This window comes from Anopheles coluzzii, chromosome 3 (assembly GCF_943734685.1).
Source record: "Anopheles coluzzii chromosome 3, AcolN3, whole genome shotgun sequence".
In the NCBI taxonomy this organism is placed as follows: domain Eukaryota; kingdom Metazoa; phylum Arthropoda; class Insecta; order Diptera; family Culicidae; genus Anopheles; species Anopheles coluzzii.
Window position 1 is genome coordinate 45,185,001 of NC_064671.1, and position 24,189 is coordinate 45,209,189.

Here is a 24,189-nt window from a genome sequence, read left to right on the forward strand (position 1 = left end):
CGAGATTCTCTCGATAGTAAATGTAAATGTAATATAAAAAGTTAATTTACAGCAATAGCTGGGACCATATTCAGTTCAAACTTTTTTTTCAACAGGTATTGTCGCGTAAATTTGTCGCATAGATGCACTTAAGTTATACAGTAAATTCAATTACAATTTCATGGCGAAAATCTGTACGTTGAAGATAGTCTATCTAAACCAGCACAAACATTTGGATTAGGATCATCCTAAAAGCATTTGAACTAATTACCTTCCTGATCATCAACAAAACCGTTAAGTTTAATATAATGAAGCAAACGTACATAATTTTATTTGAATCGTATTTTAACGCAGAAACGAATAGCACATATACAGATGACGTGAAATTGCTCATTATATATTTTTTTTATTTGCGATCTCCGGTATTATTAATTTTTTTTTTCATTTACAGGCGTGCCCCGAGTTACGACCCCCTCGAGTTACGACGATTCGCAGATACGACGAATTTGTTTTTGACAGTTAAAAGTTGTCATTGACAAGAAATTGATGTATTTTTTTTTTGAATTTCTGGGCTGATAACCGTTATACACACATTTCCAAAGATTCCAAAACAACCCGATCTTGAATATCTATATTGTGTACGGCTTTTGGAATATAATTATTACATTATCGAACATTACGAATCGAATATACACGATATCATAAATTCAAACTCTTCAACTTCGGCTATATCCTTTATATTCATAGATATTCGACATACGACTTTTTCGATTTACGCCTTGCTTTGGGACATTTTTTCGGTCCCAAATACAGTCGTATCTCGGGGGACACCCTTAATTCCTTATCCCTTTCTCTCGCAGGAATTCAAAAGTGCCTTTCTGCGGATTTAAATGTTAAATGCCGTTGTATTGTATTGACAGGACTGTTTTGTTATTTGGGTCTGTGACGTATGTCAAACAAGTTTCTTGATAAAAAATCGTTTGATTAATTAAGCCAATAGGTTTTCGTCAAAAATAATTGATATTTTAAACGATTTGTTTCAACTATGATTGTGTTCGTTTTTTACGATTACAACACAGCATTTAAAATGAATCACAATGCATTCAAAGCTAAAATGTATTCTTTATCTCCTTGCAAGGTCATTATTTCATGAAAATATGATAAGATGGTGTAGCACAAGGTAAGAAAAATCTCTTTTGCATTATTTTAGTGAAACAAAACTCTTTCCAAAATATAAATGTATTTTTAAAAAATAAACATCCATCAGTGTGCACATACTATCTGAGGTCCGCTTGGTCGACCACGGTGCATCGAGCGCCGAAGAGCAAGAATGACAACAACAATAAGAAAATAAAATGGCGATCTTTGCGTGTTGTACATTTTTCATTGCGGCCGTTTAAGGTGAATTTACGACTGAAAGTGATTCGGTACCGTGCATGACGGGCGCGTAAGGGTCGTCGGAAGTGTCCAGCTGTCGGAAAAACTAGTGATCAAAGGATTGTTCAGTCAGCTTGGAGTATAAAGAACGCTTTAAAATAAGGTGGCCACGGATGAGTCTTCTGTTGGCGAGTTGTGTGTGAACGAACGGGGCATGAAATTTGTAATGCGTGGTGGAGAAGAAGGCTGACGGATGTGGGGTGAGCGCAGAGAGCGCGGATGACGGTGACTGTGAAAAGCGAACACGAAGCGAATCCCGTCTCGTCGGAAGGGTCGCAAATTGAATCTTGAATCGAACAATCGTTTTGACGCCTTATGAGGTCGGAATCCGAGAAGGCAAATAACCGAAACTGTGCTTCGCCGAATAATCAATGCCGTTATACCGTTGTTGCAGTGCAGACCTCGGAAATCCCCATACGTTCGGTTTGTAACTGACGGCTCTACTTTTCCTATCGCTTTGGCACCCCTCAGTCCTCCCCCTCCTTGCCCCGCCAATCCCAGTCTTGTGGTGTGGTAGTGTAGCCCCATAGTACGCGTTTCACCTCCTTTATACCTTTGCTCATTCATTATCATTACTATCGACGGGCTAGATGAGTGCCCTTTTTTGCGAACGGTGTGTATTTTTGAATTTGCTCGTTCTTTCTCGAATGTACCGAAAGTGCCAAAGTCGAAGCAGCCTGACGTGGGAAAGGTGCGGTGTTAGCGGGGTGAAGGAAATGAAATTATCAACCGTCCGACGAGCGAGTATTGCGTACTATTAGATGTGTGATGATGTGCCCTGAAAACCCCTAACCGCGGACCATTACGATACATTGTGTGCTTGCGTAAAAGTATTTGTGAGTCAACATGCGTTGTGTCCTTATGGTGCGAAGAGCAGAGACCACCAACAAGTACACGCTATCGTGTGTAGTTTTATGTCATTTTTGCCTTCCTGCCATTCAACATCAACCAATAGAGGAGAAGAGGGCACATTGTGTGTTACATTGTTGCATTGCACACGCAAACTCTTTTGCTCTCTCTAATAGATACACACACACAAAAGCAGTCAGATATCCAAATAGACACACACACACTTAATGGTGACAATCGGCATCCTGTCGACGTTGCGCCGGTATGATCCTTTGCACAGAGTGTGCGAAAGAGAGCAAACATTTAATGGGAAAGAAAGACACAGTTGGAGAAAAACTATCAGAAATCCCATAAAAGTCCTTGTGCGGTTGACATTTGCAAGAAGCGAAGGCTACACACCTTGTGTATCTGTGTGTGTGCGCGCGTATTGGTGGGCGAGTGTGTGTACGTGCGGTTGCGTGTTTTTACGATGTGTGCATTGCTATTCCCACCGAAGCATGCCATGCATGCGTGTGCTGATTTCAAGCAGTCCCCGCTAGACTGTTGCTGCTTTTCTACGGTTTGAAAGTTTAACTTTTATTGCATTTTGAGTAGCAACATATTTACTGCTCTCTACAATTATTTGATGGACTATGAAAACGGTGTGGTGCTTTTTTTACCTGATGTCGTGAATTGTGACGTCTTGTTTTTTCCTCTTATCGCTGATTTGAGACTTTTCGTAAACGTGTGACAGAGGAAGTGCTCTCTGCGTTAAACAAAAATCGTCTTCGGTGAAAGCTGTAAACGGTGGTACTACGGTGAACGAAGAAAAAAGACGTAAAACAAAACAGAAAAAAGAGTGCAAGAAAAATTGGGAAAACAAAGCACCGTCGACGGTAGCTGAGCTGCTCTGCCAACACGGGTGTGTGTATTGGTATTGGTGAAGAAAACGGTGGTAAAGGCGAAAAACAAGAAGCCCTGCTAGGTTGAAGGTACGTACCGTGTACGTACCGCACATACTTTGGCAAATGAAAACTCTTTGAGGTGTACGCAAAAAAAGAAGAAAGACACCCGTCATAGTAGCAATTGAATGCGGAACGAAAATTGGTTTGGGTGGGAAGGAAGTACAGTGACAGGAACAAACATCGACCAAAAAAAAGTCAACCCCAAAACGGTAAAGTGAGAAGAGGCGACCACCATCCCCAGTGAGAAGTGAATACCCGTCCATTCGTAATGAGATGTTTTGAGGTGAAGTACGTGGAAGGAACGTAGCAGACGTGAAGTGTGTGTGTGTGTGTGTGTGTGGCAGGGCAGAAGGGCGAGAGGAAGCGAGAGGAGGAAGCCAGTAACGAAAAAACCCCTCACTACAAGATACAGCCAATTATAGAGAGGGGCCCTCTAGACTCTGTGTGTGATTATGTGCGAGAATGGTAGGCACTGATCGCACGAGTATAAACCATGGCGTGGCGGTGTGTGTGTGCTTTTCGCTGCACGTTGGTTCATTGGAGTCTCCACCCGTGTGCTTCCCCCACCCCCCACCACCCTTCGCCGTAAGTCTCGCCCGTTCCGATTGTCTTCGTTCGCTTCTTCTTTTTTCCTCGGCACAACCTTTACGGTTGTGACACAAGCAGCGAGCGAAGAAGAAGGCGTATGGCTCCACACAGCACACACAACACGGCAACAGTAGCCAACAACACCAAGCAGCACCAAGCAGCAGCAGCTGTGCGTCGCGAGCCAGCGCTCGCGAATGAGAGCAGTCAACTCTCAAAAAAGAAAAGAAAAGGAAAAAAAGAAGGTAATCGCCGATGAACAGTGAGCCCTCACCGTGTGGATGAGATGCGATGATGAAGCTCGATCGAACGAACCACACTGCCGACTCGAATCGATGCTGTATTTCATCACAAGCATTAGATTGTTCAAGCATCAAACTGCATGTGTTTGTGCTTGCGTGTGATTGTGTGTGTGTGTGCTTGTCTGCCGGAATCCTTTTTCGATTTTACACATTGCGAGCTCTCTTTTACGTACACAATTACGTGCGTCTCTTTGGTGGCGGAAAAGGTTAATTTTGCAAAAGTAGGGAAAAATGAAACAAAACAAAAAAAAAAAAAACACGTAACCAACTTAACAACAGTCGGCTGTCCCTCGGTGCACTGCGATCACTTTTCAAGCATGTCCCACAATGCCAAACGGAAGCGAAATGACATCGGCAAGGAAATCCGTTCGGTATCCAACGCACACAGCCCGGGCGCTCAAGGAGGAAGGAAAGAATTATTATGAAGGTCTACAACACGGTGAACTGTTTTGTTTAGTGCATACACACAAAGCTGTATGTTGGTGTGCTGCGTATATAATCATTTGCAAGACCAGTCCCCGAAATCAAGCAAGACGCCTTTTTGGTAATGACTGTGAAGTCGGTTCGGATAATGTGACTGGGAAAAGGGATTTCTTTGCAGTTTTTCAAGGATCAATCTCAATATTTGCTACGGCTGATTGTTTTTTAATTACATGCTTAAGAGCTTCTTGGAGTATTGTACTGTAGTGCCTTGAGTAATATTTAATTTATCATAGTTACTTGAAAAGATGAGCGTTTGTTGGGAAACCCTAATCTTGATGTTCACATAGATTCCTACTGGAACTTCACAATTCTAAATGGAATAAGCGACAAACCTAATTCATTTACTTACACTATACCCTCAATATTATTAGAGGCCGTTTCAACATCGTTTACCTCTGTAACTATGTATAAAATTATGAATTTTTTGCTATGGTATATAATACTTGTTGAAGAAAAAATACTTCGAATAACTCAATCAACAGTATGCCGACTGGGCGATAAGATTTGAATGTTTACTTGGCTAAATTTTGTCATTATTCCTTGCTGCTCTACCTTTTATTGAATCGACTTTTTTCTGAGGCATTTATAGTTAGAAATGCATGTCCTGTGCCTGGGGCGTATTAGGATAGAGTTGCGCACAAGAAGCACCTTGCGGGGGGCCCATGCATAGCAGCGATAAATGCATGTAATATGCACTGGCAAGAAATGGGCATCACATGCACTCGAACGCGGACTGGGTTTGTCCTTTTACCTTCTTTGCTTTCTTCAATCGATTGTGAAATCAATTGGTACTACTACATCAAGCGTATCAAGCAACGTTTGACTTCGCCGTGCGTGCGTGTTTATTTTACCGCGACTGGTGTAAATCACTCGCGTATGACCCGTGCGCGCTGCTATGGCACACACTTCCCTGCGTGCGTGTGTGTATGTTCGTTCTGTCTGTACTGATTACATTATGTGTCTGTGTGTTATTGTTTTCAAGAAATTAAATTTTTGCAGACGAAATGTTACGAGGTCATTAGGGTTTTGTGGAAACGATGCCATGTTACTGTTACTGTATAATTGCACTACATTTTAATGTAAAAATTAATTGTGCGGATGTGGTTGACTGGCATGAAGCAAGAATTGAGCATTTATTTAGTTCGTTTTAGTGGTCTACGCGCGAGGCTGCAGTGAGTGAGTTGTCTGCCAGTGTGATGACGATGATGGGAGGATGGGGTGATGGTAAGGTTAAGGAAGTCGCGAAAAGCTGCTCCGCTCGGAACGTGAGAAGTGAATGTGAAGATAGGCAACACGGCACGACCAGTAAAGGGGAGGGAAAGAGTGAATACTTTAAAATAAACTACGATGGCAGTCAGTGGGAATCCCGGACCAAGCTCAGGAGCAAATATTATTTTTTATTCAAAAGGACCGGCCCCAACCGCCGGCCGTACGTACTGCTTGGAGGAAATGTTATAAATTGAGCAAGATTTCACTTTCCTGTTTGAAAGTTTCGAGCGATCTAAGCAATCATCGCGGCGCAGAAAACGGGCACAGAAATCGCACGCGTACGGCTGTAGTGGTGATAGCTGAGGAGGATGTTGTTTTTCCCTACCCCTCATAGTGTGTGTGTGTGTATGTGTGTTGGTGGTGGTGGTGGTGTTGTTGTTGTGTTGTTGGGGAGGTTGTTTTTCTTCAATTCAATCCGCCGTGCAATTCGGTGTGTCTCGTACGACCCTCAAATGTAATGCGCAATCAAGTCGTAATCCGCGTGTCATGCGATGCATTTGCGCACACACACACATTTACCCACAAACACATACTCGAACACGCAGCACAATTATCTGGTACCATTTTACATGCGTGGTGTGGTGTGAGTGTAAGTGGTGTATGTGCGTGTGTTTGTGAGAGAACTCGATCGTGGTTTCTAATGGTGATAACCCGTGCAATCGTAATCAGCTAGCGAACGTGATTAACCACAACTTAAAACTACGTACGTGAATATGTGCACTTGTGTTGACGAAGGCGAACTCTAAGGAATGATAAAAAAACGTACGGTGTGTTTGTGTGTGATGCGTATGCTGCGGTGTGTAGCCAAAAGCCTAACACGGTGACGCAAATACTCCATGGCCTACGGTTGCAAAAACAGAAAAAAAAACAAAAACGAAACCAGCGCAAAACACTCACACACCGATGCGAGCGAAACAGTTTGAAGGTTGTGTGGTGGTGTGGTGCTGCTGCTACCGTTGCCACCCTTAAACGTTATGCGCTATTGATTGATGAATGTACGCACACATAGTGAAGAACAGAAGCCCTCGGCGCAACACACAAAAAAGAACAGCTGCTGCCTTCGGCTTCTGGGTGCCGCCGGAACGAACGTTTTCTCGATAAGATTGTGTGTGAGCTGCTGCACCGAGCCCAATCCAAATAGTTCGACAAGGTGAGTTAAGTTTTGTTGTTGTTTTTGTTGTTACAATAAGGGACGATGGGTGGGTGAGTGTTGGCTGTTGGTACAATGAATGGTCATGCTCTTGAAAGTTAGCGACAAACAGTCCACTCTATCCTAATCATCGACGTACACATAACAATTGTATTCACATACACACACACACTCACCAGACACGCCTGCGACAGTGTGGGTGCGTACGTGATCCAAGTCGTAAATTGTTAGGTGCGTGGTTTTTTTCCTCTTTTAGCTAAATTAATACCATGGTAGGCTAGAGCTGTAAGTTTGCAACGCATGTTTTCTGAATTAATGCTTATTGTTGAATATCATGAAATAATATAATGTTTAAACATGCATAGAAACAATAATCAAATATTACTCGAACAAACAATAATATTTCTAGCTTAAATTTTAGAGTATGTAAAAAAATGTGATTTAACGTAAATAGCAGCACATTGGTAGAAAAGTAAATGTCTTTCGCCATACATAAAATGTTGAAAAAGCACATGTACACAGTCGTGATTATCATATTATTCTGTGGCTAATGAAATCAATTTTACACAAAATGACTTTATTGACATTAATTTAAAATCTAGACTAATTACTAATAATACTTACAATGGCGTCAAATATCTAGAGCTTGATCATAAAATTGTATTCATCAATCGCCTTGAGAATAACAGCTCTAAGTCTATTTTTCACAGCGTTTCCATTTTAAAAAATATGTTAATATTTTTTGTACATAATTACATCACCAAAGTTAACAAGATGTAGTATAATGCAAAATGTATATTGATTCTTTTCGGACTACGTTGCTAGCATACCTTCTTGTCATAAACATTCATTATTTGTAATATCTAATACATCCAAAAAACCCAACTGATGCGCGCCTGTTAATCAATCAATTGCAACCGATTGCTTTTTAAAGTGCTCGAACTGCATCCAAATACCCCTCGAGCCATCGTCAAACCGGTGCTAATGTCCCAATCTGTTGCAGGATGTGGAGTAATAGCAGCACAGTGATAAGTGGCATTTTCGACAGAATAATTGCCCTGCGCTCTGTGTTTGAGAGGCGTCTCAACGCCAATTCAGAAGACATTGGGGCAACGTTGTGGCGTTTGAATCTGTGGCGTGCCATAGAAACAGAGTAATTCGATGGGAAAATACTTACGAAGTTAGGTAGGTTAGGATTCGTTACCATCTTCTGTCCTGTGTGCCGTTCGCCATTGCCATTGCATTTTTGGCTTTGAAACCCTTGAACAAAATGCCGATTTAAAAAAAAAAACATCAATCGAAAACGCATCCTTTTACACACCGAAAAGTTTCCATTTTTTGTTGTTGTTGCGTTACATGCACGCGCGCGCGCCTCTTGCGCGTGTGTGTGTGGCTCGCTGCGCTGTTGTGTATCTCTATCTCTCGCTGTCTCTATTCGCGTTTGCTGCGGCCGTGTTTGTGTGTCGGAATGCTCTTGCGTACGTATGAATGAAGCGTGTGCCACTTTGCAGGTGGCTCGACGGTGCTTTTTGCAGTGTCCGTTGTTAAGCCAAGTTTGTCGATTCTGAAGGCGCTGCGTGTGCGCGTGTGTTGGTGAGATACGGGGTGTCTACTACCTTGGTGGGTGGTTGGGAGGTATGTGTGTCTGTTTTTTTTGTGCTCGAAAAGAAGGGTTGTTAAATGCTCATTGCCACCGTCAGCAGGCAGCGGTGGCGGGAGGGATGGTAGGTAGCAGCAGCACCTTCAGTTTTCTTCGCTCATTTTTTGCTGCCGCTTTTGTTGTTGTTGTTGTTGTTGTTGTTGTTGTTGTTGTTGTTGTTGTTGTTGGAAGCTTGCACGATGTCCCTGAGACAGATGACTGCGGGTTTGGAGAATTGGAATTAAAGATCGTGCTGGGGGAGAAACCTGGTCGCGTCTGTGATTAATTGCTACAATGAGTGAGCGAGCAAACGAGCGGGCGGGTTGAGACTCGAACTTGGTGGTGCACTGGAACCGCCGGTGTGATGGTATGGTGGCCCTCACAACACACTGCTGTGTGTTGGCTGTGTTTCGCCACGTTGTGTTGTATTGGATTGCAATTAGTTTTTTTTTGTGCATACATTAAACGATTCTACAAACAGGAGCAACGTTTTTTGCCTTGCATTCTTTGTGGATGCTTGTTCGGGTGAATTAGTATGTAATTTAATTAGAGTAAATGGTGGGCAATCCTTGACTATGGGGTCTTCCCCATTGGACGCAAATAGAATCGCGATGCAGCAGAGTATGCTTTAGGTTTGGTGGTCGAGGGTGAAATTAATCATCCATCTGCTGTGGTGCATACAGACGCTCTTTGGCTCGAGTAAAGTTTCAAGCTACTAGTGCTACCTAGTACATTTGAATATTATATTCACCCGCTCCCGCTCCCAATACCGGATACCGGATGAGTCACAACAAAGGCGAAGGTGGGGAAAAAACCTCGAATGAATCATTGGCCGATGCACGTATATGCGGTTGTTTGTTGTCCCACATTGCCATCGACACTTTGCAAAATCCTTTTTGGCGCCGGACATTGGATTGGCTTGTGCGCCATAAGGTGTGTGTTTTCTCTATTAAGGTCAACTTGTGCTTGAATCGGCCCGGGGCTTGCATTTGGATTTTCCTTCCATGTCGTCAAACAACTGATTAGCATTTTATTTTGCCATTATCGGAATGGTGCACGTTGTACCTAAGCTCACGTAATGTGTCGTTCGTTCGATTTAAAGAGTTTTAATTTAGCCTAGAACTTGTTGAAATGTGAAAGGTTTTCCTATTAGGCGAGAAATATTAACAGCGGTTTAAATTAACAAGATTTCAGAATTTTGGTAGTTTTTTTTATTACATGTTTATAGTTGGTAGTATTATATTTTTTTTTCAATTACAAAACCATAAATATGCCACAATCTTTATCTTAGATGGTTTTCAATTAACTTTCAAAAGAAGCAATCCAATCTAGTAATATTTCGGAACATTTTGATATAAATGGTTTTACAATAAAGATTCATTAAAGACCAAAATATTTGATTATCATTATCGTCATGAAATCATAAATGGAAGATCAAATACCATTTTCCATACTTTTAAGGGCGCTTTACTATGCTTCTATAAATAGCCTTTGCATTGTGGTAGCCGAGGGTGGTACTCCTTATGCTCCTACGTAAAAGTCGTGCTTTGTTTTGTCCACCGGTAAACAGATATGCACAAAAATAGCTAAAAGTCGAAACCAAGCCAGCCACCCACCCCCATCACACAACTTTCCGTGAATGCTGTCTACTCTCTCTCTTTCTCTCTCCATACTTCTCTCTCTCTCTCTCTTTTGCGCGCGCTCTATCTCGTACTCTTTCTCTTTTCTTGTTGGAGACCATTTTAGTGTATGAAAAATCGTCTGTATGATCCTACATAATTTCCAAAATAAGTAGGGTTGGTTATGCATTTTTCTTTCTTTACCACAATAATTGATTCCGGTCTGCCAGAGTTAGCACAGTTGTTTCAGTTGATGTTATGCAAAATGGCTTACTAAATTTTCTTTTAAAAACTAAATTGCTTCGATGCTCCATGTCAATTCCAGAAAAAAGGCATTAGTTTGATGCAAACACTGTGGGAAACGATGTAGAATGCTCAAAAGTAGTAACGCCGTATGTCCGTTACTCATAATTGTATTCTGCTTTTGGACAATGTCGTATTTACACCGTGCACAGAAAATAAGCGATTGATAATGAAAATAAACAGTAAAAACATGGTCTAATATGGATACACAAATCACTAAAGCTTGGTTAGTTAAATATTACTGACGGGATTAGCGGAAGAGTGAGAACACAGTTTGGGCACGTTTATTTTTGTGCCATCGCGAACCATGTGCGTGTGCTCTACAGTGTTGTGTGTGTGTGTCGAGAAGCCGGATGGGACGGCTTGTTTGTGATACGGCAAGAGACAAAAACACAACACAGAACGGGAAAGAATGTGACGGGAAAAGCGGTTCGGAATTCAGTTGACGCGTGCGTTATGCTCACCGCTTGGGAAAATATGTCTGTATGGTTGCACCGTCACTTTCCTTTCTGCTCATTGTGTGCGTGTGTGTGTATGTAGGGGGGTTTGCTGCTGCTGGATGGCGGTGGCTCTGTTTCTACTATGCTGCCCTGTTCTTGCATCCACGCTCTTGCATCACCATCACCAACCACCTTGGGGCGACTATTTGATGGTGTACCCTTACTTTCTTTGTTATGATTCTGTTTGGAAGGGTAGAGTACTCTGTTGGTACTATGTCGTCCTCATGCTCACGCGCTCACTCTCACTTTCTCACGCTTTACCTTTAGTGAAGGTGCTGTCTCGCTTTGTTGGGTTGGTTTGTTTTTGCTCTTTCACCTTTTCAATGTTCCACGTTTTATACGCGAGTAAGTTTTAGTATCGAAATTGTGTGTGTGTGTGTGTGTTTTTTTTTTAACATCAGGTTGACCTTTTACAAATAGCTTTATATTCGATGCTATCTTCATTAAACAAATATCCCGCTAATTGTTATCAACAAATTTGTATATCGGTTTTGGACACTTCAGATATAAAGTGATTATCCCTCAGTTGAAAATGAAATAGATAAATCTTAAAGGGTAGAACTTAAATGCTTCTGCCAACTAGTATTCCCGAACAGCGCTTCGATTAAGTGAAAGGGCATTAACCGTGCATAAAATAATCCACGGGGAATGGCGTTTGCCCACCAGCGCGCTGCTTACAGTGGATTGTTAACTAATCATTTAGATACACACTGCGCAAGACTAAATGCGGGCATGGCACAACACTGCACACAGCTTCTTCTCGATACATTTGTCGACATTTGCGAATCGTCTGTACACTGCTCTAGCCTGCAATCTGCCAGTCGTTGAAGTCGGTCGCGATGTTGTTGTCGCAATGTTTTATTTTCAGCATTAACAGAGATTATTTGCCGAATGTGTGGAGGACGCTCGACGGGTGCACTGGAGGATGCTTTTGCCATGCATTTCATTTTGCCATAAAAGGTTTGAGATTGCTTTTTTTATCCTGTTGGACATGCAACTAAAAAACCCTGTATGCATATCATCGTGTAATAATATCACAAGACGAGTGCTTGTGTGTTTTCTGTTTTCTGTTTTATTTTTTTTTTTACAATTTGGTAAGAGCATAACGAAAGAGCTTTTGATGAAAATGAAATGCCACATTAATGTTTGAATGGAGGCTTTAGTCCATCGTCATACTAACGTTTGATGGTGTATGAACGTAAATATGTAGTAGGATAATAAATCAATGGTTCAATCAGGCCTTTCTTTAGATAAAAATAAATAATAATTGTACGTTGACGTGCTGCAACTATTAAGAGCATTTTATTTATTGACAAAAGGTGTGCGTTTAAACAAACAGTTTAACCTTTGACGATATGTTCGTTAACAGGGTTTTCAAGAATTCATGTACCACTTAAAATGTAGGAAGGTTAAATTTATATGTTTGAAATCTCTCGTGCTCTATTCCTTCCTTCTCTGTGTCTCTAATTTTTGATTTTTGTATCATGCATTTTTTTATCACAATGCTTTCTTACTTTCCAGTTTCTGTTTTGAGTTTTTATTTTTCCAGGAACGTGGCATATTAACATGCCAGTGGCAAAGAAACAGCAGGAATTAAATATTGTTAAGGGAAAAGATGCTCACGATGCAACCTGCATTTGTAAAATGTGCTAGTTTGCGAGGGAAGAGGAAAGGTGAAATTCTGACGGTAGAATAAAAAATCAAATAAACAGAATCAAAAAACAGCACCAGCAACTGCTGCATGTTCGTTCTCTTTGCATTTTGAATTGTAAAGGACCAGCCGTTTCACTTTTTTGAATATTTTGCATCCCGTACTGCTCTGCGTCCCGTGTGCAAATGGAGTTTTGTGGTCTGCGAATAGCAAATGGAAAAAGGATGGAGTGAAAAATCGTAAAATGATTGTAAGTGCTGTCATGCATGCGCGCACCCTAACCCTGTTTGGGGGGCGGGGGGGGGGGGGGGGGGGGGTAGTTAGGAAACTGCAGCAGCTATCATTGCATTGTTTGGGAAATGTGAAATGTTTCCTCAACTTCCAGAAAATAAAAGGCATAAAGAACAAAATAACTACAAGAACAATGTACTAAAATTACAAATATCGATTTGATAGCACCGTGCGTTTTCCCGCATTGTTTGTGGTTGACGCCTCCACCACCGCTGAAAGACTAAACGACTGTGTATGTGTATGTGTGCGGGAGCATAGCGAATGAATTTACCTACCGAAAACGGTTCTGTCGGTGTTGTTTGAGCAGCAATTTATGCTGCAACCCCTCCCCGCGTTCAGCAGCTGTGGGTGAGTACATTACCGGTGGTGTGTGGCGGGGATTTTCGGCGGGGAGACTGTGGTCGATCGATAACGAAACTATTGGAATTCGCTTCGATCGCCAGTCGGTGGCGTGGCTGTGGCGTGACGCTGGTCAATCAAGAATGGCAACAATCAAATGAAAAAGAACGAGTGCCCTCTGCCGTAGCTTGACGCTGGTTTGGCGCACGCGTTTGAATTTTTATGTGGCCGATGGGAGGTTGGTTTATGTTTATGCCCGGCGGCTACGAAGTCAACTGACGAATAGTGTTCGTGACTGGCCGGGTTGATAGATCAATCAAACGGTCGTTAAGCTGTGCACAGCGCTGTTTGTAGGTTAGGTGAAGGAAGATGAGGTTCGATTCTATGTTGACCTAGATACGATCATAATTATCGAAAAAGTATGCATTAAGCAACAGCAACTAAAACAAAATTAGTGCATGATTAGAACAGGAACAACAAAGATTACATAAAATTGTGTAAAACTTTTTATTGTTCTGCTGTTCTGGCACAACTCTGAAAGCTATTCACTCTTTTTGTTGTTTTATTTTGTATTCATATGCTCATCGATTTTGTAATTAAATTATCTCCACTAGCCCGTTTTTGCTAGACTTTGTAGCACAGTGTAGTAGTATGCTGTCCGTAATTAATGAACCAATACTTGTTTACACCCTACTGTCTCATAATTCAAGCTCAAATGGTTATTATCATCGAGAAAAGCATATAAAATTGAACACTCTTCCCACTGCGGTTGTATCGTGACCGTGAAATTGATAGGATTACGGAGTAACGCCTGCAACAACATCAACAACAACAACACTTGGTATTTTAGACGACAAAAACATTCAGTGTCGGATATGTTGAAATTCTACATTCAGTTCGAGTGTTTGAAAATCGATGGACCTAAACGCACCACAAACACACATACACATATCCACTTGAGCAAGCAATTCGGTACGCCTGCCTTCCGGTGGTGGTGCTGCTGCTGCCGCCCAAGATGCTATCGTTTGTGCGAGAAAAGCGAGAAAAGAAACACATGTGGATAAACAGATCTCAAACACACAGGCACAATAATTGGTGATAGTAGTGCGCGTCAAATGGTTGTGACAGCTGTTTGTGCTCCGAATGCTGCGTGCGTGTGACATTTATTTTCTTTCTCTCTTTTCTTGGCTCGCACAGTGCGCGGGTGCACCGTTTTTTCAAGCTCCATCTCGCCTATAATTCCAGCAGTTGGGTGCCTTTCTTGCACCATCTCAGGCATTACATTTTACGACCGTTTCAATGCGGTCTTCAAAAATCATGCGTGTGTGTGTGCGCAATGGGATGGAGAGACCCCGGTGCGACTTGCAACATTGTTGCCTACCAGCTAAACACTGCTGCAGCCGAGGGCACACTATTCGATATGTATGCCGACCTTTCGACGGGTTGATGGGAATTTGTGAGTGCATAATGAGAAACACACACACCCTTTCCATTCCTATTCCCGCGCCGAGAGTGGCTGAATGTACTCTCGACGACGTGCCTCCGTGCCGCCAACACCACGCGTGCACATCCGATCCGATGCTCGGTGTCGGATTGCACCAAGAGTATAAGTAGGGTCGTTAATCGGCCATAAAAAAGCCCCGTGCCGCCGCCGTCACCCTTGTTTGTTGTGAGACACGATGCGGTGGTACGCCCTCATATGCGCACAGCGTAAGAAGACGAGGGCGAAAATAGCATCGGACCGGGGAGATAGGAAGCAACAGTTGGTTTCTTTACCACAAACTGCAAACTGCACATTCTTTAGCACTCTCGAACCATTGGTTCTTGTGCTTTCGGGTGCAGGCGGAGTACGTAAGTGGAAGAAGCGTGTGTTGGGCTGAGAGCAGAAGTCGCTGTGTCTGTTTGGTTCTAACTGTTTCGATCGGATGTTTACGATCGCATTATCGGTTTATGACATTATTATGCATTGGAATGACAAATTTAATTTTGATGGTCATGGCTACGCTTTCCTTTATGCTTGTGGGTGATGGTGCGGATGCAGTGCGAACATCCAAATATTGCATTCTGCACTGATAGAAACTTATCACTGTTTACTTGCATTTTCTTGTATAAAAAGTGTTATAATAGACATAATAGACAAATATCTATCTAGTTCTAGACGAAGTAAGCTGGTTGGCAAACTGACGTGGTCAATTGTGAGCAGAACACTAAGGAAGAAGAAACTTGTTCTTGATTGTCGTACGTCATTCATGATCAATACATTCATGTCGACAACAAGCACAGTTTGATCGTTTCCGAGTCATTATTACAACATTGTGTAGGCTACAGTAATGAGTGGATGACCTTAGTAAAAAAAATATATACAAAAATTAAGAAAATTTAAATTGTTTGAATGAAATAGTGAATGAAATTCGAATGAAAAAAAAAATGAATGGACCAAATTTTACTCCTAGGATCAATAGCCAATAAAAGAATCTTCTCATTCGTGCATGATTAATGACTAGAGCAATATGGAATCATTAGGAGTTGTGGGAAAACATCGTTGTGGACAAGTCACATCTTTGGCCATAACAAATACTTGTTCTTGGATGAAAACGATATCATCGAAAGCAAAGAAAAAATACATTTCAAGTGTTTTTAAATTTTGCTGCAAGAAATAAAGAAATCCAAATAACAGAACACACCTCAACCTACCAAGAATCGATTTGCCTGCCGGTGCGATAAACGTTAAAAGTAAATATATGTAGAGTTTTCTCGATTTCCGCGACAGAACTGTCCCGCTAAATAGGCCGGCCGGCCGGCTACGCGAATCTCTCAATTTCTTGGTCTTTTACAGCGGGTTTTTTGTTGTGTTTGTTTTACTTCGATTTAGGGTCAGCTGTGGTGCGGAATGCTAACGGCTCTTCGCAGACGGACCTATTTTTAGTGGTCATGTATGTTACTCTGCGCACATTCGTGTGTGAGTGTGCATCTCCGGCAGTTTGTCCCAGCAGGTGGTTAAGGTTTTGCTGTTGTAACATGACGTTGTTGTAGGCGGTCATGTTGATGAACGAAAAAAATCAAACGCAATAGCGCCAATGAGCCCTAGGGTGGTGGTGGATGTGTTTTTCCCACATGGCATAGTTGTCAAAATATTAGAGAACATTTCGGTATCGGAATGAAAGCGGAAGGAATGTATTTCAATATCACTCGATTTTAGATAGGTGTATTGATTGTTCGGCCCACATAACGATAGCAGGCATAACGGGCGCAATGATTAATTAGGCTATAGCTGTGATAATTGCTCCCATTTGTTGCCGTTTATCTGATAATATATCGTGTAATTGATTGCTCTGGATACGTACTTATACGTTATACCCGTTCTGTACTTTATCTCTCATCACTTGGATCAATTTTGCTGGCTTTCACACTTTCTCCCACCAGATAGGTGTCCACTGGCGATCGACTGTCCCCACCCCTAACCGCCGGTCGCTCGCGTTTGCTGGGCTGGTGGTACTGTTTGCATCTCCCATACCACCCTGAAACACATACAGGCGCGCGCGCGCTCTTTGAGAATGAAAGACCGTAAAGTTACATTCCTTTCACTCTCAACCATGGCGGCCTTGGTTCGTTGGGTGGGGAGTGGAGGGGGGAGGGGTGTACGCGGGGAATCGCCGCCCGTTACACGCTTTAAAAAAGAGGTCGCGGCAGAGGAAATCGTACCGTCGCGCGAGCGTGCCGACAGATTTTAAGTGCACTTCCTCCCTTTCTTGGCTTTGCATGCAAAAATGTATCCTTACTCTCTTCCTCTTGCCTTCATGCGTTTGGGCGCCCGATTGCCGAGCAGAAGAGGGGGGGTGGGGGGGGGGGGCTTACCTTTGACAGTACGCGTGGGTGTTGGATAGAAGGGGGAGGGTTTCCGTTTCTTTTCGGTTCGGTTTATCTGCTGCTGCTGCTGCTGTGCGATCCGACGGGAGAGTTTTATTTTGTGTGCGGTGCCGCGATTTGAGTGTGACTAATACTATTTCGTCTTGGCGAGCGGGTGTTGCTTTCGAAAATATTTTCTATTTTCGGACCAACGTCTAGGACATACAAGCGTGCAGTGGATGATACGCTCACAATCACTGCGAGAGATGAGTAAGGTAGGAGCCGAATGTCATCGGTGTTTAACAAGCACAATTACAGTATAATTCGCACCAGCTGCAAACATGGAGTTAAGGTGCGTGTATGTGCCGGCTAGCTGAGGTCAACCTAAGTACGGATAACAGGATAAAGGGGGAGGATTATGCTGGTTTTATGATGGTTTGTTCCGATCAGCTTGGCGGAACGGATGTCGACTAGCGTTGTTTATGTTTTTACGAGTCTGAATGAAAGTGAACTCTAATCCACTTAGGTGTGTAGCAATTTGAACGGATTGAAACATAGGAAGGGAATAAAAAGCGTTGCGTTGTATCACATTACGTCTAGCCATTTCAAGGATTCGCTTCTTCGGTTATTATTACATTTTAATTGAATTTAATCTTATTTGTGGCAAATGAATAAACTTTTCAAACTTTTCAATTTCTATTCAATTATGACAGATCACATTCAAACATTCGTCGTTCGTCTCTAAAGCCAAACATCGTACGGGATTTGTCCAGCTTTATTGTCATTTTATTGACATTTACTTTCCTTTCACTCGATTACCCTAGAACATGCTAGGGTAGATAGTAAGGCAATTAAATTATATTCAGTCCCTCATGATGATTGAGGAACATTTTCACGACTTACCAAAGGATAAGACCAATCCACGGACAATCTGATGGGATCAAGTGTGCAATCGTGTCGTGGCAAAACGTCGTTCATCAGACGTTGCGTTTAGTCTTGCTATTCTTTTTTCGGGTTATCTCGGTAGCAAAGGATCGCAATCGGTAGCTTTTTGATGTAGTAAATCGCTTCTAATCGGTATAGTCCATTCTAAGTGAACATCCAAGTTAGATGTTGGTGGTTAGCGATGGATCCGTTATTTCGCTATGGTTATGTGCATTTTTGTGCGCTTATCGTGGTCATGTACTGGCCATAGTCGTCTACCTTGGTATTACGAGGTGGTGCTTACCGTATATGTTTGCTGCCGTTGTATATATGTTTCGCTTGCCAACGAACTTGGTTGGTTATGGTTTTGGCTACGTTGGCGATCGAATGCAGTGTATGTATCGCTGAACATTTCCTTCCTTCCTCTTGTTCACTGGTTTTAATCCACTTTGTCGAACATCTAAATTGTAGAGTACTATACTCATTACCTTTCCATTCTATTTGCTGTGGGCTTAAAAACAAAGCGCATTGAGGTGAGTAAAGCATATGTTTTTTGGAATGGTAGTCATACTTGGAACACTGGACTAAACTAAGCAAAGCTACCGCAATCTACTTTCTTTCATAAGTATGTGTTATGCTGACGTTTGATCATTATCGTCGTTTTCATGTCGATTGCTTAGTTAGGAAGAATAAAATGTCGTCTTTTTTATTGGTTATGATGATTCCGTGTCTTCAAATTGCAAATTTGTCTTTATGACTGTTTTCATTGCAGATCATGTTTCAAGTGGCATAGGTCAGAAGTACTACCTTCTTACGACAATTTTAAAAAAGGATATATTTAATTCTTAATTCATTTCTTAATTTATCGTAGTTAATTATTTTTGATTATTAAATCTATGCGAGAATTGTTGTGGTTCAGGTATGGCGAGGTTTAGCAAAAGAAAAAAAAAACACGCACACAGTGCATCTCCAAACTATATTGCCACTTTTGAATCTGTCTAGAAATATATGTCATGGCTGAAACAAAGGATCAACTTGTTGCACGAACTCGAACTCTCATAATGTCGCATAATCGCTTGTCTTTCCCCCAGTCATCAACAAAGTGCAATCACTCTTGACGTTTCTAGTTTCATTTTGAATACATCCTCATTGTTGAAGTTTTTTGTCGCCTTTCGATTGAATTTAATAGATTCAGTCCCAATGCTGAAGATTTAAAAAACAAACTCAAACTTCTTGAAACTAGCTATCGAGCATTTTCATCGATGAGTGGAATAATCGTAAAACGGTTTTTTTATAGGGCAAACGGACGGAGCTTATGGGAGAAACGTGTTTGCGGAACATATTCAAAGTGTTCTTTGGAGTAAAAGAAGCACCAGTCGTAAGGTGTGGTGTCGAGCTTTTAAACTTTCAAACGGTATTCGATTTGATACGGTGTAGCGTAATTTGCTCGTTTGAAGACGACGACCAAGAACAGACTGATGAAAACTATATTTGATGGATTATAAGCAGCTAACTCCGGTGTGGTGTGTAGTAGTGAAGTCGGTGGGGGTTGTGTTCAGCAGAAAGTTATGACCGCTGCGCGATGGTGTGGGTTTGGTGTTGAGTTTTTACGACGCCGTCTATGTCGATTTTCTTAAAAGCTTTCTTCCAGCGATCCTGCGAATTCCCCGTCTATACTAAACCAACGCCACTCTGGCAAGGAGGGCACTGGGATGTTCGCTTATGTTTGATGTTCTGTCGTTCGCGCTTGATGGACGCTTGGATAGCGTGAACTATGAGGGATTTGCAAAACACACGGAAAGACAGCACCTCCTTGGTACAGTTAGGGTATTGGTGCGGTAGCAGGTTTGGGTGGTTTTGGGGTTGGCTGAAAGGGGAATATGGTAAAATATGTTGTTGCCAGCTATTGTTGGTCGATTTTTGGGAACGACCGAGGTACAAGGTCATGCCAAAAGGAAGGGGTGTTTCCACAGCGAGGATGCTTTAATGGGAAATAGGTTGAGGATTCAAGAAAGGTTACTTAAACTATCACGACACATCGAGCTACTACTGATTGCTGGACAAGGTTTTTCGAAACACGAACAAACCGTCCAGTGATACACAAAGAATTTATAATATATATACCAAGAACATTCAACAACAAATGGATGATGGATTATGGTGGTGCGTTTTGTGTTGGCCTTTTATTCAAAGTGTAGGAAAATATTGAAGTTTGAAGCGGTCCTTAAATTATTTTCTTTTTCTATAAGCCGCTTGTTTCGTGACTTGGCGCAATATTTGAGTTAGAAAGCATGATTATAATATATCTGCCATAACAGCGCAGCTCTAAAACTTGTAATTAAATTTAAATACCAGTGTAGCTGGCGTTGCAACTGGAAAGTCTCGGAAACATTGCCGCTGTACCGCAGGAAAATGACATAACGACGAAACATAACAATTGTAATGATGATAATGACGATGATGTGACGTTTGTTTAATCGATTCACTACCCCTGGAAAGCGGTAAGCGGTAGAATGTCAAACGAATGAATGTGACGTCTGCTTTTGTGAAACAGATTACAAGTAATTTGTTCATTGTTGGCACTCGTTGAAGTGTTTGTAAATAGAATATTTATAGGAGTTGAATGCGTGTCTGTTGCCATTGTGCGGTAATGTTTCTGTTTGAGCATTTAAATCTCAGTTTATATTATGCCGCACAATTGATGGAGTGCTCACAAATGTATGAGGCGAAAAGCTGAAAGTAAAAACATCCTTTGCAAACGAATGAGTTGGAAAAGAGCATCTTCTCACACTGCCCATCGTTGGCAACTTGCCAGCCTCCAAGTGATTTCCCTAGAACGATGGCTGTTTCCCGGGACTATTTGTGGTGTTCCTTTTTTTTGCTTTCCGTTGATATTTACAGGTTCTTGACCTTCTCATTTCCATTAGCCAGGGTAATTGTTTCCAGATTACTGGGAATTACGGGGGTAGGTCAATGACTAATGTGATGAGCACTGGCACATTTCTCTCTTTCTCTCTTTTTCTCCCTCTCTGCATCTGCAGATGGTTGCCGGGCATGTTAGGGGTTGATATTACAAGGCAAAGGATGGTTGGTTTGTGTTTCGAATCCTTGGCGAAGGAGTGGGAAATTATTTCCATGTTGGTGCACGTAGTAATCAATTCCCAATGTCTATCCTACGATGAGATGAATGGAATATTTCAATATCAACAAATCGATCATTAATTGATTGAGGTTTTCTGTTCCGTGATTGAATCTGACCTGTGGTGTTCGTTTTTTCTATTGTATCTGTTGGCATTTCGATAGTAGTGTGTACATTGTATCTTCGAACGGAAAAACTGATTGATTTTTGTTTTCCTTTTCTTTTTCTCTTTCAGATGTGAAATCCATACTATTACGACCATCTCGTCACAACAGCAGCTCTCTGTGTGTGCTATTATGTGTGCTTGTGTTTTAAGAACATAAACAAGGGATCTGTGTGCTAGGGACAGAAACACCTTATCCAACCTTTGGCGACGGTGTATCCAAAGTCTTCTTACTCCACCCGAGAAGATGTACTAGTGTAGTATACATTTTTCATAATGTTTTTTTATTTTGTTTTCGCAGGGTGATCAGTGTATTTGTGTTGTGTAAGTGTGTGGTGCAGGTGGTTTAACAACACGAGCATACACGTGCCTCCACAGCAGCAGCAGTAAGCAGCCGCCTTGAAGCAAAGCAGCAGCTAAGAAGCAAGAAAGAAGTGGTGAAGAAAAAATTAAAAATAGTGTGGAAAACCCGGCTCACGGCACGTCTCTGTGTGTAACTTTGGCTACAACACACCGGTACGCGTGCATTATTCTCTATTTACAAATGCAATGGAAATGAGCTGCCGCAGGCGTTAGAGTAGTGTGCACGCTGGAATCGCGGGAGAAGTTGGTGCGTCCCATCGCTCGGTGCTGATAGTGATAGGAAGGGGATGCGGAGTGGGTTTGAGAGAGTGGTGTTGGTGATTGTGCGGATTTTGCTCTGCTGATTACATAGCAGTGCAATTTCAAGAGACACATTTCTGGTCCCGCTTGCCCCAGAAGCGGGTGTGTATTGGCAGGAGGGTGAAATTAGTGTAACGCCTGGTGGTGGTGGTCCCGCGGTTCGCACACTGTTACGCGTGTGATGCACAACCCCCGTACGCAAAGAAAAGATGTGTGAGTAAGAAGAAGGGTGAAAGGAAAAATCACAGCAGGATGTGTGCATGTGTGTGCGTGTGATGATTACCTTTGCCGTAACAGCGCCGAGAAAGAAAGTATGTGTGAGTGTGTGGGTGCAAGTGGCGGTATAGCTTGGTGGTGAGAAGCAATGGAATGTGAAAATAGTTTTGAAAATCAAATTGCAATAGAAAAGTAGCCTTAGAGCGATAGCGGGTGCAGTGTGTGAGGGAGAGATATAATACCGCAAGAGGCAAGAATTAAGTGATAACGGTGGGTGCATTTGTGTGTGTATGTGCGAGTATTTATGCACAAGTGTGCGCGTGTGTGTGGTCACGGTGCGAAAGGTTTATCAGTGCCCTAGAGCGTGAGTTGGTGATTAAAGAAAACATAGTTTATCTCCCATCGATGTGGAGCCAACCCCCACCACCGCCCCTCAAGTGCAATAACGGTTCTGGTGGATGAAGTGTGGTGTTGCCTTCCTCCGAAGAGGGCGGTTCCGCCAACAGGCGGTAAATGGCCAAAGGCCAACCCAACCATAACCGTGGTGCCGTGCAGGATAGCGAAGCGCCGAGAAGAGTAATATTAGCGCAAACAAAAATTGTGCCCGATTAGTATGTTGTGTGTAGTTTTTAGTTAGACGCGTTTAACCCGGGTGCGTGTGTGTGGGTTAGCCCCCCCCCCCCCCCCCCCCTAGCCCGGCAAAGATGATTTGTCAGTGAAAAATATTAAATCGAAAAAAAAACCGGCAGCAATAATTAATCTCTTCCTACTGGTGCAATCTACGGCGCGTTGCAAGCGCAGTGCAATGAACCAGTGCGGCCATCATCGCGCTACCATTGACAGATACAGTAGCATCGTCTTTTGTTTCTTTCGCGCAGCAGGAGAGTGCACGACGTGTGTCTGCTCTTTTCACAACATTCACACATAAACGCATAAACGATTAGGACATAAGAAGAGATAGACCGCGTCGTCGATCGATCGGCAGATCATCTCCGTCTTCATCGGCACTGTCGTCCGCGTCGTCACTCCGGACGACCGGCGTAGTCGGTGAATTGGACATGAACAAATCGCTTTACCCAAGGTAAGGGGGCAGTGGAATTGGGATCATTATGTGATGCATATTTAACACCCACAACAGGCTTGGTGTTCAAAGCAAAGTTTCCTCTATCCATCCAGGATGGTAACCCTTTACTGCGGTTCACCGATTTTCATCCCAAAAGAGCTAGCATGGAACATCCAATTTCAACTTTGACATTTACATTTTATTACACTCTCCTCTCTCAACATCCCCGCATTGGGACAGATCGTTACGATCCGGTGACATACGTTTGTCAAAATAGATTCGGGCTTATTTATTCAAATAGCAAATTCAAAATAGATTCCATGAGCTTCACTTCGGTGTTTTTTTTTATTTCCTTTCGCACAAAGTTGTGAACTAACATAAACCGGAGAAGAAGAAGCAGTTCTTAAGTCAAATGTAAGTTGATTGTTTTTGGGGAGACACAGTGTGTGGGAAACAAATTAGGATGTTTATTTGTAAAAAAAAGATTCTTGGAACCTCCCTTACATTCCGTTATTTACTTGAATGGTATCTCCGGGCATACAATGAGTTTGCTATTGGCGAAGGATTTGAGGCGCTTTGAACTCATTTGACATTATCTGATTGCGTTGGATGTTTAAGCAGACACGTGTAATTTAATACGTAACGGCTGATTGCGACGTACTACGCGGATATGTTTAAAATCACGGTATAAAGGCCGAAGCACAAATTATCCAAATGGAAGCAAATTTTCATATATAATCGTGCAAATTTTTATCCCTTTAACCGTCATATGAGTTATTGGTTCAATTATTTGTATGAAACTAATATAATCTAGCAGAGAAATACGGTCGGGCCG

The 24,189-nt window shown here is 42.3% G+C and overlaps 1 protein-coding gene across 12 annotated transcripts in view; it reads left to right on the forward strand.

Annotated features, from left to right (window-relative positions):
• The first annotated feature begins 1,295 nt into the window (after positions 1-1,295).
• LOC120955510 (AF4/FMR2 family member lilli) overlaps positions 1,296-24,189 on the forward strand; it is a 65,294-nt gene continuing 42,400 nt past the window's right edge. For 4 of the 12 annotated variants that reach the window (XM_040376433.2, XM_040376442.2, XM_040376441.2 and 1 more), the window contains exons 1-2: positions 1,296-1,380; positions 21,714-23,372. In XM_040376433.2, coding sequence (XP_040232367.2) covers positions 23,350-23,372 — 23 coding nt within the window. In that variant the 5' untranslated portion in view covers positions 1,296-1,380; positions 21,714-23,349. The other 8 variants (XM_040376434.2, XM_049609498.1, XM_040376436.2 and 5 more) reach the window with 8 other exon arrangements.